This window comes from Cricetulus griseus, chromosome 2, assembly GCF_003668045.3.
Source record: "Cricetulus griseus strain 17A/GY chromosome 2, alternate assembly CriGri-PICRH-1.0, whole genome shotgun sequence".
NCBI classification, from domain to species: Eukaryota; Metazoa; Chordata; class Mammalia; order Rodentia; family Cricetidae; genus Cricetulus; species Cricetulus griseus.
In genome coordinates, this window is record NC_048595.1 from 144385883 (window position 1) to 144403233 (window position 17351).

Here is a 17351-nt window from a genome sequence, read left to right on the forward strand (position 1 = left end):
TGTATGTCACTTGTATGTATGTTTTCAGGGCTGACCATTTGGTATTGGATTTTCCCTGAGAAAGACAATTTCTCCAGCTCTCAGCATTCCTTAGTTGCCTGTAGCTTTGTCTAGGGTTGAGGCCGCTTCCCATCCCCATTCGTGAGCACGTCTATTGGTGTCATACTTATGCAGATTGTGTTTAGGAAGCCATATTGATGAGACTTCATGGTTGTAGCTTCTCTAACAAGGATATACTGTTTCACTGCAAATTTCCTGATCCTCCGCTCTTGCAATCTTTCCACCCTCTCTTCAGCAAAGATCTGTGGATCTTAGGCAAGGGAGTTCTGTTGTAGCTGTTTCAGTTGGGGCTAGGCTGTACAACTCTACGTTTTGATTGGTTTTGCTTTTCTGTAATGGTCTTTGTTGCAAAGATTATTAGCTTCCTTGATGATGGGCAAGGGGTTCACTTATCTGTGGGTATGAGGATATAGATTTACCTCATTTGATTTTTTTCAAACACACAACACAAATGCTTTATTTAACAGTTGCAGGTCATTCCATGGGCCAAGTGGTAGAATCCAGCACCCAGCAGTAAAGGATCATCACAACTGCCAAGCAATAGGGCGAGCACATTACTGTCTCAGACATGCCTTTCATGTTGCTGATTACAGGGGCTGGTATCATTCATAAATTCCACATACACCTGTGGGCACTGTCCCTGTGAACTGGCCCTTTGGTACCCTAGCTAGCTTGATGGACTGCAGGAGGCTTGTGTCCATGATGGCGGCAATCTAAAGAAAAGCACTGCATTTGATTTTTAAAGAGGTTTAGGAAAAAAAAAAAAAAGAGGAACCACATCCTTCAAGAGCATATCTGAAGAAATCCAGGAGAGAAATAAACACAGATTACACATGAGGATTACAGACCTGGGCTGTTTTGGGCTCATGGAAAAGAAAAAAGTCTAGATAATCCCTGCTGTGCATCAACTACTAAGTTTTGTATTTTATGATACTAGGAAAGTAATAAGTATTCAGTAGAAACTGAAATTTGAATTTTGACCATTTCCTTGAACTAGTGCTGGCTGCTTGCATCGAGCCAATAAAACTCCAGATATGTAATTGCTACATAAATTACAAGGAAGCCAAGTTAATTACTTAATGTGATTTGTGTTACAAATATGACTTAAATCTCAAAATGACAATGATTCAGTGTTATCATAGAGTTTTTTGTTATTGTGTTTGTTTTTTGCAGGGCTGAGAATGGAACCCCCGTTCTTGAGGATGCCAGGACAGACTACTCCATCACTGAACTATGCTCCTTAGAATGGTCTTTAAAATCATTTAAAATTTCAATTTTCAAAAGCCAGGTGTGGTGGTGCACACCTTTAATCCCAGCACTAAGGGGACACAGGTGGGCAGATTTCTGAGTTTGAGGCCAGGTTGGTTTACCGAGCAAGTTCCAGGAGAGCTGGGGCTTCAGGAGAGAAACCCTATCTCAAAAAACCAAAAATAAATAAATAAATAAATAAAATTACTCTTTTCCTTTCTTTCTTTCTTTCTTCTTTCTTCATTTCTTTCTTCCTTTCTTCTCCCCCCCCCCCCCCGAGACAGGGTTTCTCTGTAGCTTTGGAGCCTGTCCTGGAACTCTCTCTGTAGACCAGGCTGGCCTCAAACTCATAGAGATCCACCTGCCTCTGCCTCCCAAGTGCCGGGAATAAAGTCAGCACCACAACCACCCAGCCAGTTTTCTTAGTTTTTAATTTTTAATTTATGTACATTAGTGCTTTGCCATGGGTGTCAGGTTCCCCAGAACTGGAATTATAGACAGTTGTGAGCTGCCATGTTGGTGCTGGGAATTGAACTGGGTCTTCTGGAAGAGCAGTCAGGGCTCTTAAACACTAGGCCATCTCTTCAGATCCTACAGTCTTTTTGTTTTTTTACTAGCTCTACAAAATTTGAAATTCAGACAAAACCATGAAGGTTCTACAATTTGGCTTACTGATAAGGAAACAGACTGAGTGGGTGACAAGCCTTCTCTATGATTGCTAATGACAGGGCTAGGATGAGAATGCAAACCTCGAATTCTCATTTAATGCTTTCCTAACCTCTAATAGGTAAGCTGTTGTTGAATGTCTCCATTTCTCTGGTGAGTCCAACCATGAACGGCTCCTTGGAGACAGACTTGAGCTAGAAGACCCTTACCTGTACTCTGCCTCTTCATACTCCAGTAAGCAAAGCCTCGACAGACTGCTTCCCCATTCTGTTCTAGTGAATTATAGACCAAAACATCCATAAACTACATTGCATTATAAATATTGCAGCAATGACCCAATGGTCTTTGTGGGTCCTTCAATATTACTAAAGGGTTTCATATTTCCTCCCAACAATTAATATTGTGCATTGGCCAGTTTAGTCCTCATTATCTTAGGTTTCCCCTTGCCCTTGGAAGGGATACTTCAGACACACTGACACCTGTAGAATTGCCAGTTTTCTTAGAAGAGATGGAGATGAGGAAGAACTGCCCCTACATGCCAGCTGATAGTCATTTCTACCTGATGTGGAAATTAAAAACTGAGTACCATTATTGAATTATTGAATAACAATTCCTTTTTTGTTGTTTTGTTTTTTGGTTTTTTGAGACAGGTTTTTTTCTCTTTCTGCATAGCCCTGGCTGTTCTGGAACTAACTTGTTAGACCATGCTGACCTTAAACTCATCAAGTGCCTGCCTCTGTCTCCTGAGTGCTGGGATTAAAGGCGTGTGCCACTACCTACTGAGCTAAATGACAATTCCTTAATACCCACTCTATTTTTACTTTGCTCCAGTCATCTCAAAGATGTCTTTTACAATTTGTTTGAATCACTATCCAAGTGGAATTAACATATTGCACTTGTTGTATTTAATTGCAAATACTTCTTTTTAGAAGATTCTGCAACTTCGACTTCATTATTGCTGAACCATTTTCTAATGTAGTTGTGTCAATTCCAATCCTATAGTTTGAGATTCATTTCTTCTTCCCCTTTTGGTTACTGCCAGACATTTTGTTGCCTATCTACTAATAAGCCACATTCTGAGAAGAAATATGAGCACCTTCATCAAACATTGGGCAGTCAAGAGTTTCAGAAAACACTTTGTACTCATGGGAGATATGCCTCTACACAGCCTGAAAGTCACATTCTTGGCTCCCAAGCACGTTAGGAACATCCTATTACATACTTTTGGTTTTTGTTTTGTTTTCAGTGCTGGAATATCAAATCCAGGTCTCCTGCATGTTAATCACAGGTGTTCCCAATGAACTATACATTTCAGCTCTCTATTGTGAATTAATGAAAGAATAAAAATGGCAGATAATTATGAGCTGCCTAGAATTTCCTAGAATGTGACTATTACTGAATTTTTGTTTTTGTCTCCTATAAAATCCTTTGAACACAGGTGAGGCTGAGACCAGAAATTAGTGCTACTTTAAGCAACACCAAAATTCCTGTAACTACTTTTCTCCATTCTGAGTACCTTACCTGGCAGGCTATTTGCTCTGATGAGGTCATAATGCTTACTTTGTGGAGGATTTTTGTTTGGTTTCTGAGACAGGATTTCTCTACGTAGCCCTGGCTGTCCTGGAATTTGCTCTGTAGACCAAGTTGGCTTCGAATTCACAGAGATCGACCTGCCTCTGCCTCCCAAGTGCTGGGATTATAGGCGTGTGCCACTACAGCCCAGGTGTGGATTCATCTTTTGTCAAGCTTACACCTTTAGGAGGAATCAGCTTTTAAACAAAATCAATGTTAGCTGGCAAAAAGCTGAGATCATAGGGAGAAAGATCTCTGGAAGGAATAGTTGACAAGCTTTGCTATAAACTTACCTCTTTCACTGGGCTATGTGGGCTTTATTCTATGTTGTAATGGTGACAGCACAATGTGCTTGACTGATTCTGTATTTCCAAGTCATGCAAACTCCCTCAAGATCACATTTTACATAGGAAGGGGAAAAAACCATTTCTGGTAATAGGGTGACATCTTAGAGAGGGAAGAATACCAAAAAAGGTTTCTCTTTGGTAAAGATAAACTGTGTTAACATTATGCCATAGAATAACTGCATATTTTAAAGATCTTTTTCCTTTTGTGAACACATTTCCTTGCGGATGTTCCCAGAGAACATCGTGATCTATCTTAAGTGTGAAGAGTGATATTCTACATTGCCATTATATTTATATCTATCGTAGAGAAATGTCTAAAAAAGAAGGCAAGTCAATAAAAAGAAAGATTTAAACTTTCGGGTAAAGCAAAAGCCATCTATCTACTCGACATGCCAGCCTCCTTGACTCTTTTAGAGATAGGACAGGAGGTGCAAGCTTTAGCCTTCCATTTTTTCTTTTATAAACCAAAAGACATCTTTGGTTCTGGAAGAGCTTTAAAAATGTGACTTCTGATAAATGTTGGCAGAACTGGTGCATGCCTAGAATAAATTCTGTATGCTCAGTGTTTCCTGCCCAAACTCATTCATAGGTTGGCTGATCACAAAACTGCCCACCACAGAATTGGCTGAAGAGAAATGTAGACATGGCACAACGTGAGCTAATATATGAGAATTTGTGGCTAGAGTCAAATCGCTAATCAAATAGACTGATGTAACAACGACTACTATGATACACATGGAGTTTGCAATTTAGATGGTTGGGTAAGGAAGCTAGAAAATCTCACACAAAAGAAAACATTATTCTTTCTCCTTCCCTTCCCACTACATTTCAGCACAAAAAATCTAGTTGCTCTTGCCTTTAAGATGACAGCGTTGCCCTGCTCTCAGTTTTCATTCTGTTCTATAAGGAAATTTGTGACTCTCTGTTCCTCCCCCCAACCCCCAAATTAGAAATAGCCTCCTGGATCTGCAAAGACTAGAGAGCACCTCCCCCCCCCCCGCGAAGTTTTATCTGGCTCAGAAGAAGAGCTGTAGGTGTAGAAAAGGCATACAAAGGGGGATTAAAAAATAAATTTAAAAAACTACAAATCTTACACCTGTAGCTAGGAAAACAGAATGAGACCAAAAGAAAATAAAAACAACCAAAAAATTCGCGCATCCAGACAGCTTCATGATCTAGGGAGTACTGCTGCGGTTCGAACCTGAGCTGCGCCTCACCCAGTAGCGAGGGTGGGCCAGCGTGTAAACTGGCTGGGATGAGAGGTACCCAAGGCGCCCCGCCCCGCCCCACCACGCCCCGCCCCGTCACGCCCCCGGGCGCCCGCGCCACAGCCAATCGGACGTGCCGGCCCCTTCCCATCGGCGACTCCACCCCGTGCCCGGGATGTTGGGCCCCCGCGGCGTGACGCGAGCACGGCGGCTCCGCCCCCTGCGTCTCTGGCCTCGCTGGCCTTGGGGGGATGGTTTCATCATGGCGTCAATGCAGGTGAGCGGAGCTGCTGCAGCGGGGCGGGCGTGGGGGCCGCCGAGACGGGGCGAGCGTCGGCGCGGGGGCGGCGTCCGGGGCCGCGGCCCAGGCTCCCGGTGGCCTTCCCTGACCCCAGAGCGTCGGGGATCACCGGTCGGCGAGCGGAGCGGGGGTGTCGGCCGGTGGCCGCGGACAGTCGCGGCCGCGAAGTTGTGGCATAAAGGCGGCTGAGGGGAAGAAAGGGCGAAGTTCGGCGTGCGCTCCGCGGTGGGGGCTCCGCTCCGCGCCCCCGCTCGAGGACGGCCGCTGCTTGGCTCCCAGGCCACGGGGGAGATGCTTTCCTCTCTCCCCTCCCCCTGCGCTCCCCGGCGGGGTGGAAACAGCTGTGCCCGCCGCCGTCGCCCGCGGTCCGAGCGGCCCGAGACTGGCAGAACGCGGGGCAGCCGGGGAGCGCCTCGCCGAGGACGGCCGCTTGCCCACGGCCCTCCGCGGCCTTTGCCCGGCCTCCCACGCGCAGCCTCGGAACGCACGGCCCTTGCTAGCTCTTCTTCGATCTTCATCCCGTGCCCCGTGGGTGCCTCCTTCTGTCAGCCCGCACTCTGGGGCATTCCCCGGCAGCCCACGTCTCCTTCGAAGCCGCCCTTCGCCCGCGTCCCCAGCGTCCTGTGCCACCCTGGGTGCGAGCTCGTGGGCCTGCTCCTCGGCCTCTGGAGAAACTCGCTCTTAATATATTTTTTTTCCCTTAGGATGCCCCACCCTTGCGGACTCGGTAAGGCTTTGCCCTTCTTCCCCAGACCTTTAAAACCTTAGTTTGGTAGAAGGTGCCTGTTAACCCGTGCCCTATCAATCTCTTGATGGTGGTTTTCTTGCCTTCCAACTTAATGTACTCCTTTTTTCCCCCTTCCAAATCCAAGAAAAAAAATCTTTTTTTTTTTTCCCCAGGCAAAGATGGCAACTACAGTTGTAGTTTGTAGAGATTGCATTATCTGTAGCTGGCGTTTAATGTACAGATAGGGTTAGCGTGTTAAAGCACATAAGGAGAGCGGGTAGAACTCTTGTGTAGAGAGTCAGCGGAACGCCTTTTGGAGTTTTACACCCTCTTGAGTAAAGAGAGAAACCACATTTTCCTTAGAAGAATTTTTGGCTTTTGTTTCTAGAAGAATAAGCAAGATCCCGTTGTTGGCGCTTCTCTGTGCTGGAAATGTTTTTCATTCTTGCGCATTTTCCCCCCTTTTCACTGTGTCTTTCAACCTGCTTTCCTTAAAATACTCTGCTTTTGCCTTTGCGTGTCCCTCTGGCTTCTCCTGCAGAACAATAAAACTGCAAGTAACATTTCTAGTTGAAGAGATGTCACGAAATGGTGCAGCAAAAACAAGAACAATTTCAGGAAACGTTATACTTTACACTCTCCCCAGAGACGTTAGAGAAGTTTCGTCATCTGAGGCCAAAAACGGAACTGTGGAGCACCAGTTGGACAGCAGATGGGCTATATGATTGCTTTAACATTTTTATCGGTATTAAGACATTGTTTATTATGACCTTTCGAAGATGAGCTGTCTTAAGATAACAGGCATGATTTAAGACTAAAAATAAAGATTAAAATCCACACACTTGGGATTGTATTTGGCGTTGGCAGGAGAGCTGGTTAACTTTTACTACACTTCAAGTATTTGGAAAAAGCAGGTTTGTATATAAGAGAGATGGATATTTGGTATTCACTCTGTGTCTTCAATAGTGGGGAAAATGCCTTTTATGCCTGATCTGAGCCTCAATCACTACCTTAGACTCTAGCACCAGGCTTTCATTCCTTTGTCTTCTGATTAGCATGGGGAACTGACCCTTTCTGTTTCAATTAAGGTTAAATCTTGGCCTTTTGTATGTATTTCAAATTATCTGATAATTTTTTTCGGGAAATAACATTTGAGGAAGATTTATTTTTATGGTGTGGGTGTGTGCATGTGAATGCAGGTGTCTGTGTAGGCCATTTCTGATTGACTGGAGCTAGAGTTGTAACAGGTGCTTTCCAGTTGCCAGATGTGTGGTGCTGGGAACCAAACCAGGCTCCTCTGCAAGAGTTGTTCTTGCTCTTAACCACTGAGTTATCTCTCCAGCTCCGTAGCAGACTCTTTGAAGGACACTTTGGTGTGTTTTCTTTTTATTTCTGTATCTTTGTACAAAGTTTATTTCCTGACCATTTTCACAGCAGGAATTAGCTCTTTTCAAAACAAACACAACAATGTAAGTAATCAAAGGTGTTCATTAACTCAGCAAGTATTTTTAGATAAGATTTCCATATCTTACTACAGGGGGTTATTATTATTGCTGAAGAAGAGATTACTTATGCTGCAGTCGGAGCTGTATTTTAAAAACAAGCCATACTGTGCACATGTAATGTGGGATTTGATCACTTGATAGCAATGGAATAATTTTTATATGCAATAAAATCAAGTTAGGGCGGTCTTTCAGTTTCTTACTAGAGGATATGAAATTTAAAGCTGAGGTTATAATTATCTGTCTGTCTGTCTGTCTATCAGTCAATCATCTTTTTGGTTTGGCTGTTCTGGAACTCACTCTGTAGGCCAGGCTGTCCTCTTAACTCAGCTGTCTGCCTGCCTCTGCCTCACAGGTGCTGGGACTAAAGGTGTGTGCCACCACTGTCCAGATTGTTTTTATGTGTTTTTTTATCTTTTTTGCTGTATAGCCCAGGCTGACATCAAATTTGAGATCTTCCTGCCTGCCTTGACTGTCATTTATTCTGTCAGTGCTTCTCAACTTCCTTCCATACACAGTTTTTGATGATATACTGAGATAGATGATGTTGGAGTCTGAAAGCACCTAGCCAGGGAGCTATGCTTGAACTTTCAGGGAGGCAGGACCTTCATTCTGGTCCTAGTGCTGTGGGGAAGCTGCGGTTGCTAGCATTCATCAATATACAGCTCAATGTGATGTATTTCACACTTGGATACATTCTTTCCCATTTTGCTTCCCCTCCCCTTCGTACTAGTTCTTTTTAAAATAAAGTCAGAAATTACCAAGTAATATTTTAAGAACACTTTCTTTAAAATAATTCTTTTTATATACATTTATTTTTATGTGTATAATGTTTTGCCTGACATGTATGTCTGTGTAGCACATGCATGCCTGGTGTCTGAAGAGGCCAGAAGAGGGCATTAGTTCCTCTGAAACTGAGTTATAATTGTGAGCCACCATGTGGGTGCTGGAACTGGATCCTGAGTCGCCTGGACTCTCTTAACTGCTGAGATATCTCTTCAGCTCTGTGAACTCCTTTTTTTTTTTTTTTTTGTTTGTTTGTTTTTTGTTTTGTTTTTTCCAGACAGGGTTTCTCTGTGTGACAGCCCTGGTTGTCCTGGAACTCGCTCTGTAGAACAGGGCGGCCTCAAACAGAGATCCTCCTGCTTCTGCCTCCTGAGTTCTGGGATTAAAGGAATGCACCACCACAGCCTGGTGAAATGCTTAAGTTTGACTTTCATACATATTTTTCAAATTTAGTATTTAGCTTTTTTTTTCAGATTCCTTTTAAAATAGAAGTTTTAAAATTAACCAGATTGAAGCAAAACTTTAATCCCAGCACTTGGGAGGCAGAGGCAGGAGGATCTCAGTGAGTTTGAGGCCAGTCTGGTCTACATAGTGAGTTCAAGGACAGCCAGAGCTACATAGATTAGACCCTGTCTCAACAACAGCAATAATTTGTTGTTGTTTGGTTGGGACAAGGTGACTAGGTAAGGCAAAGGACTACTAAATTTATCTGGTATGTTTTCTTAATTTGACCCTTTTAATATCTATAGTCTTAGGAATTTAGCACATAGTAGCTTATGTTTGTCAGCTCTAAAGTAATTGCATTCTTTGAGGGCCCTTCTCCCTCCTTCCTCCTCCCTTTCCTCTTTGTGATTGGGTCTTACCATGTAGCCATGGCTGTCTTGGAATTGGTTATGTAGAATAGAGCTCACAGATCTTGCTGCCTCTGCTTCCCAAAGGCTGGAATGAATGATGTGCACTAGCTTTGACAGCCTTGTGTTTTCATCCTCTGTCACTTAGTTGGATCTTATCTTCGATTGTTCATAGCACTTTGTTCAAGTTATTGGTTATAGTGATTGAGAGAGGTAGCTCTCATGGGCTCATACAATATTGTCATAGTAGTCTGGTTGCCTTGACAGGTGCTACCTTCCTATTTGTCCATGTCATAATTAAGGTTTTAGCATAATCAGAAATTGGAAAATTGTCCTCCTGGATCCCAAAGCTTATTGACTATTGGGGAACTTGAATTCTGATGTCTGAGGTTTTTGAATTCTTTGTAATAGGGTAGCCAGAAGTGTCAGAGCAAGTGCCAAGGGACTACGGAATCTACATAGTACAGAACTGAGAGTGTTGTGTGTAAATGACAAACATAAGTGATCAAAAGCATAAAATGATGATAATCCTGTCCTTTTTATTTTTATTTATTTATTTTGTTCTATCACTTAGGCTTTATGGAATCTCTTGTATCTTTGTCTTGGAACTATATCGATTTTTAACACTTCAAGCTTCCTTCCCTAATGGTTCCAGGAAAGCAGGAAAAAGTACTTTTATCTTTTAAATGTGGACAAAGCTTTTGAGTAAAATAAAGATTTGTTTATCACTTGCCACTTCAAGAAGCATTCATGAATAGCAAATTCTGCTTTAGTTAATTCAGTGGCAAGGTTGAATAGCTACATGGGAACACTTTAAAATTCAGGTTCACATCCAAAATGATGTTCATTGTCTTGTTATGTGTTTGTAAAATTTTTTCTAAGTACTTTTATATTTCTTCATCTGAAGTTTTGTAAAAGTCAGGTGACTTATTATGACCTAGCAGTTTTGGGGAAGTGACCTTCAAAATTATATAGAAACAAAGTAGTGAAACATTGGAAACCAAGTTCTGGAAAGGAGTGATGCTGTCCATGTGTGGGTAACAAAGACTTTATGCAGTTTGGCATTGTTGAGAAGTTCTTGGGACAGCTGGTTAGTTAGCTTTTCAGGCAAGACTTCAGTAGATGAGCTAGGGATTCCCTGCTCAGTGGTAGCACATTTGCCTGATGTATCTGAGCTGAGGCTCCAGCTTCCCTGTCAGCATTCAAGAGGAGAAGAAACAATGTACTTACCAGTACACTGACTTATAACCTCTGTCAATAAGAAATTGAAAGGAAGCTGGTGTGGCAGTGCATACCTTTATTCCTCTGCACCCAGGAAACAGAGACAGACAGATCTCTGTGTGTTCTGGTTTATAGAGCCACTTCCAGGACAGCTAGGACAACATAGTCTCAAAATGGGGGGGGGGCAATATTCCTTAACCTTCCTTTTTTTTTTTTTTTTTCAAGACAGGGTTTCTCTGTGTAGCTTTGGAGCCTATCCTGGCACTCGCTGTGGAGACCAGGCTGGCCTTGAACTCACACAGATCCGCCTGGCTCTGCCTCGAGAGTGCTGGGATTAAAGGCATGTGCCACCAACACCTGGCTTCCTTAACCTTCTTAATAAAATTATGTTAGGGATCAAGTTACATGTGTATCAGCTGTGTACTGAGAAAATTATAATGGTTTTACTGTTTAAAGACACTTCTTTATTAAGAATTAAAAGTGTGATCTGGCATCTTTCAGATGATGCCCTTTGTTTAGTATTTACCTAAACTGAACACTTGTTTGAATGGCATCCATTGCATTGCTCTGTAATTGGTATTTGCTTATAATTAATCTCAGTAAATACTTGTGTTTTAAAATTTTCCTTACTTGATAGTTTTTGAGTATGGGTTTTTGATCACAAAGAAATACTGCATGCCTCTGAGGTGTTAGGAATAAAGAACATGGGCTCTGGGATCAGAGGCTCCAGAATGGAGTGCTCTCACTGACAACCTGAGTTACATAAACAGCAGTATTTGTGCAGTGCTTTCTACAGAGTAGATGAGGTAAACATGTATAAAAGTGCTTTAAAAAAATTGTTTTGAGACAGGATATCCTAATCATGTAGCCCAGAGAGGCTGCAAATTTGTAATCCTCCAAGTACTGGGATTACAGGCATGTACCATTATACCCAGCTATAAAATTGCTTTTTTGAATTCTCTTCCCCAAACATGTTTTTTCCTTGTTGATACCTGCCAACTTCTTTCTGAGCTAGGAACTTTAGATTCATCCTATTCCATCATCAGACCATCTGCAAATTATGTCAATTCTACCTACAAAAGAGATCCAGAAATGGAACTGTCTCCTCTTCTACATCACATCATCATCATTCCTTTCTGGATTTCATATTAGCAGTTTCACTGATGGTTTTCCTGCTTCATCCTTGAACTCTTACAGTCTTCTTTTCAACCCATTAGACTCTCAGCAAAAGGCAGTGGCCACTTCAATCACAAGCTGACTGTGGCTTCTTTATTTTGTTCAGACTGTTATAAGACTAAGGCAGTGATTCTTAGCCTGTGAGATATGACCCCTTTGAGGGGGGGTGCATATCAGATATCCTGCATATAAGGTATTTACATTGAGATTCATAACAGTAGCAAAATTAAGGTCATGAAGTAGCAATAAAGTAATCTTATGGTTGGGGTCACCAGACATAAGGAACTGTATTAAAGGGTCACAACATTAGGGATGTTGAGAACCACGCCTTAACCTTTCCTATCATGTATTGGTTATTTGCTGTTCCCACCTCAGGCCTTTGCTCCTTTCCCCCATTCAGACCTTTAGATGCATTTCTTCGGTGAGACTTTCTCTGACTACCCAGTACAAATAGCATTCCTCCCCCACACTGGTAATTCTCACTTTGCTGAGTCCCTCAGATTTGTGATTTTATTGGAAATTAATTAGCTCATCATTTCCTCTTCATGTACTTGGATGGCTGGTATATAGGAAGCCCTCTCTAAATGTTGAATGAATAAGCACTGTTTCTAGAATCTTGTAAACTGGATTTGATTCTAGTTTTCATTTTAATAACTGTATAACATTTTTCCCACTAAGCATAAAATAGGGATGATAAGTAGTTATATTTGATAAAATTGAAGATTATCTCATGCCATGAATTTTTTGAGTTGCTTGTGAGTTTTAACTGTGATGCTTCAGGCCTCCAGATTTAAACTCTCCTGCAAGGTTTTTGTTTGTTTGTTCTTTTGATTTCTGGTCTTTGTGTTGACTATCAGTAGAAAAAAGAAAAAGGTTTCTTTCATGATTATGTGTCACATGAGTATCTTTATTTCTATATCACAGGAAGGAGGGCGGAAGTATGGATTTCAGTTAGTGTGCATTCTTAGCCAATTGTCTTCATAATTTGAGATTTGGCTAAGTAAGATTATAAGCCTTCTATGTCAGTTGTAAAGCCCTACTTTTCCCTTTAAATTGAAGTATATGGGCTGGGTTCTAGCTCACTGGTAAAGTTATACCTACACAAGAAACTTGTTCTATATATAACTTGCCCTTTCTGAAATTAATTAATTAAGAAAGAATTCATTTGCTATAGAGTGTATATTGCAAGGCCTCTAATATATGTATAATAATATATCCACCATGTGAATATTGTTTCTCATATTCCCATAAACCCAAAAGAAGCCTGCTATTTGCAGTTACTCCCATGTCCATCCGTGCCCACCCCCCCAAGAAATCCCTGTGCTCTTCAGATTTTAGGGATTTGGCTGTTCTGGCTGGGTTTTTAAGCTTTGCATGCTTTGAGTTTATCTGTGGTGAAGATCTTACCAGTATTTTCAGTGGGGGTGGGGGTGGGGGTGGGGGCAAATAATAGTTCATTTTATGGTTGTAAGGGATTTGTTTATCCATTTGTCAAATTGATTTTGTTTCCTGTTTTCCTTCATCAATTGATAATTCAGATTATTCCCATATTGTGATAAACAATGATGTTATGATCATCCTGTACACATTTTTTGTGTACATGCACATTTTAATTTGCGTATTGAGTGGAGTTTTATTTTAACTTTCTAGTCTATAGAGAAGATTTTTCTTAATGCTCTGTACTCATAACACTTGATACTTCTGACTTCATTTCCTCCATAAAGCATTTATGTGATACCAGCTGGATGTTTTCCAGTTCAATCCAGTTTGTATACTGACCAGAGTTAGTAAAGGTCCTTCAAGATTACCACCTTCTTAGATACTAGTTGCAAGCATAGAGTCCCAGGTTACTCCCAAATTCTGTCTGACTAGCCTCCAAATTGGAGATTCTCAGCTAACTCACTCCCCTGCCTTTTCGATAATATTCCTAGCACTGGCTCACAGTACTCCAAGACAGTGTACATAATTGGTTGTTTATTATGAAAGAATTTTTTACTTTATTATTGGCAGTTCTGTCTTAGCCTCTTGAGTACTAATAATACAGACCTGAGCCATCACACCTGACTTTGAAGGGTTTTTTTTTTTTTTTTTTTTTTTTTTTAAAGATTTTATTTATTTATTATGTAGACAACATTCTGCTTCCATGTATATCTGCACACCAGAAGAGGGCACCAGATCTCATGTGAGCCACCATGTGGTTGCTGGGAATTGAACTCAGGACCTCTGGAAGAGCAGTCAGTGCTCTTAACCTCTGAGCCACCTCTCCAGCCCTTGAAGGGTTTTTTGTTGTTGTTGTTTTCTTTTTCTCTCTTCTCTCTCCCCCTCCAGGGTCTCTCTGTGTAGTCTTGGTTGTCTACATATAGACGAGGCTAGCTTGGAACTCAACAGAACTTAAAGCCTCTGTCTGTAGAGTGCTGGGAGTAAAGGTGTTTGTTGACAACCACACTTAGCAGTGAAGGTATTTTAAAAGGATAGGAATGAAGAGCCAGATGAGTTGATACATAGTGAGATTCCTAAGGGTCCTGAGTTTTGGAGTCTGTTCCTTGGAGTTGGAATGGAAATGAGTTCTTGCTCAATCCAGAAGACTCTCCAAATACAGCTCTTCTAGACTTCTTTACCTTGAGACAAGAGTCTCATGTATACCAGCAGTGTGTCAACTTACTGTGTAGTTGAGCTTGAACTTGAATTTATGCTTGAATGTGAACTTCAGATCCTCCTAGCTCTATCTCCGAGTATAGCTGGGTTGATAGGAATGCTCCCTTAGGGTCTATTTATGCAGTGCTGGGGTTTGTATGCAGTTAGGTCTTCATGCACTCCGGGAAAGCATTTAGCAACTGGGCTACATACCTATTGTCTTGTGGATTTTTGAGGTTTTGTTAAAGGGCATGATTAATGTAGTCATCAGTCACTGGTCATCACCTCCACCTTTAGCCTTTTCCTGTAGGTTGGGAGGGTGGGCCCTCAATGTTCTAACCCTGTTTCCCTGATTGGATCCTTTGTTAATCTTCCTTCTCAAGATAGCTTGAAGCCCCCAGGTAACTCCTATGTCACTAACATATAAGAAGATAACTTCAGGGATTCTAAGGGTTTTAGGAACTGTGTGCCACATAATTGTAAGATGACCTAATACAGCTATCCCTCGGTGTCTGTGTTGGGATAGGTCCTCAATTCAGGCTACCAAAATTCTTGGTTGATCAAATCCTTATGTAAATTAACATAGCATTTTCATATACTGCATATAAAGATTCACGTGCATGTAGGCATGTGAGAGTGTTTTATAAACAAGGTAGCCTAAGCTGGCTTCAAACTTTCTGTCCCTCATGACTCAGCTTCCCAACTGCTGAGACCTATCTCTGTATACTTTAAGTCGCCTCTTGATTATTTGAGTTTAATACAACGTAGTGGTATGTGGCAGTATACTGTTTTTCCTTGAATAATGACAAAAATATGTTCAGTACAGAGGTAACCCCAACCCCACCCCGAAGTCTCGCTCTCTAGCCCTGACTGGCATTGAACTCACTCTAACCCAGGCCAGCCAGTCTTTCTGCTTCTGCTTTCACCTCCTCACACCTGGCTCCTCCCACTCCCCCCAAGATGTTTTAGATCCAAAGTTGACTAAACTGAAGACATGAAACTTTCTAATATGGAACCCTTGGATACTGAAATACATATATATATATATATATATATATATTATAAATAATGAATATAAATTATATAAATCACAGTACTACACTGAGGATCTGCTTTTTTTCCAGGGCAGTTGCCCTATTGAATGTTTTTACAAGCAGTTTATATACATTCTGGCTAATGGTGTGTGTGTGTGTGTGTGTGTGTGTGTGTGTGTGTTTGTGTGTATTTTAGTGTATGGTGGCATATCATGATTTTTTTGAGGGGGTGGTTTTAAGTGTTTCTTTGTGTGACAGTCCTAGCTGTCCTGGGACTCACTCTGTAGACCAGGCTTGCCTTGAACTCATAGAGATCCTCCTGCTGGGATTAAAGGCATGTGCCACCATCACCTGATTTTCATTGTGATTTTTAAATTTATATTTATCAGTGATTTATATTTATATTTACAGTGATGTTGAACATATATATATATATATATATATATATATTGGCCATTTGTATGATTTCTTTGAAAATGTATCTGTTCAAATCCATTTTCCATTTAAGGAATTATTGTCAAGTCATAAGAGTTTTTTTGTTTGTTTGTTTGTTTTTTTGTTTTTGTTTTTGTTTTTTCGAGACAGGGTTTCTCTGTGTACCTTTGGAACCTATCCTGGCACTCGCTCTGGAGACCAGGCTGGCCTTGAACTCACAGAGATCCTCTTGGCTCTGCCTCCCGAGTGCTGGGATTGAAGGCATGTGCCACCATTAAAGGCATGTGCCACCAACACCCAGCCTCATAAGAAGTTTTATTAAATAATTTATTTACTTTTTTGGGACAAGTTCTTACTCCATAGCCTTAGCTGGCCTGGAACTTACTATGTAGACCAGATTTGCCTAGAACTCACAGAGATCTGCATTCCTCCTTTTAAGAAGTGCTGGGATTAAAGCCAGACAGTTTGAGGCTAGTCTAGTCTACAGAGTGAATTCCGGACAGTCAAGGATACACAGAGAAACCTTGTCTCGAAAAACCAAAAACAGCAACAACAACAACAAAACTGCTGTACCAAAAGGCTTGGGCTATCCCCCCAGAAATTTATTTTTAGTTTTGTGTATGTACCTGTGTGTTGGTGTGTGCATGTGAGCACAGTTGACTACAGGCCAGAAGAGGGCATGTCCAATCCATTAGAGCTGGAGTTATAGGCCATGTGAGTCACTTGATGTGGTACTTAGGACCTAGATTAAACTAGAGTCTTCAGCAAGTACTCTTAGCCACTGAGCTGTCTGTCTCTCCAGCCCTGTAAGAGTTTGTGTATGTTCAACAGACCAACCTGCCTCTGCCTCACTAGTATGGGATTAGAGTGGTGAGTGTCACCACCTTTGGCTACATCTAACTTTCTAAGTACTAGAATTGTAGCTCATACATTTAGGTCTTTGATTAAAGTTCCTTTTGAATTTGGTATATGATGTATTCAGTGTTTACATGGCAGCTTATTTTCCTTTTGAAGTTGAATATGTGCAGACTGAATGAGGTTTGATAGTATCAGGCTGGTAAGTGGGGAGCTGTCTGCAGATAAGAATTTATATCATAGCCCTACTAAAACATTTAATTCTAGCAAACTATTATGAGACTTAATGTGTTTCTATGTCAGTCTTCTTAATAATTAAAAGAAGTACACTGGCATTAGACTTAAAATGCCATAGGACAAACATCTTACAGGTTGACTGTCCCAGGTATAAATTTAGCTATTTTTTAAATGTAGCTACATTTTATGAAGGACTCCATAAGATATTTACTTTGGTTGTGGAAATAAAATGTAGAAATGAAGCTTACTTTGTACTTCATTAAGGAAGATCTGTTAGGATATTAGGTATTGGACTTTGAAAGGGGGAATGGTGCTGGGTCCTCATTATTATAGATTCTGTATTTGAATTCATCTTCTTGTTTACATTTATCTGAAACCCTAAATCAGTTCTGAAAGTATTTTTGGGCCACATTTGCAAAACAGTGAGGGTGTGTTCCCCTGAACACACACTGAAGGTCAGAGGAGGCAATGTTCTGACTTTGAGCAAGTAT

General features: G+C 41.3%; 1 protein-coding gene across 3 annotated transcripts in view; it reads left to right on the forward strand.

Annotated features, from left to right (window-relative positions):
* The first annotated feature begins 5255 nt into the window (after positions 1-5255).
* The window catches only part of Ube2w (ubiquitin conjugating enzyme E2 W), a 57887-nt gene continuing 45791 nt past the window's right edge, over positions 5256-17351 (forward strand). For all 3 annotated transcript variants that reach the window (XM_035440001.1, XM_035440002.1, XM_027398805.2), the window contains exon 1: positions 5256-5378. In XM_035440001.1, coding sequence (XP_035295892.1) covers positions 5277-5378 — 102 coding nt within the window. In that variant the 5' untranslated portion in view covers positions 5256-5276. The remainder of the gene's footprint in view (positions 5379-17351) is intronic.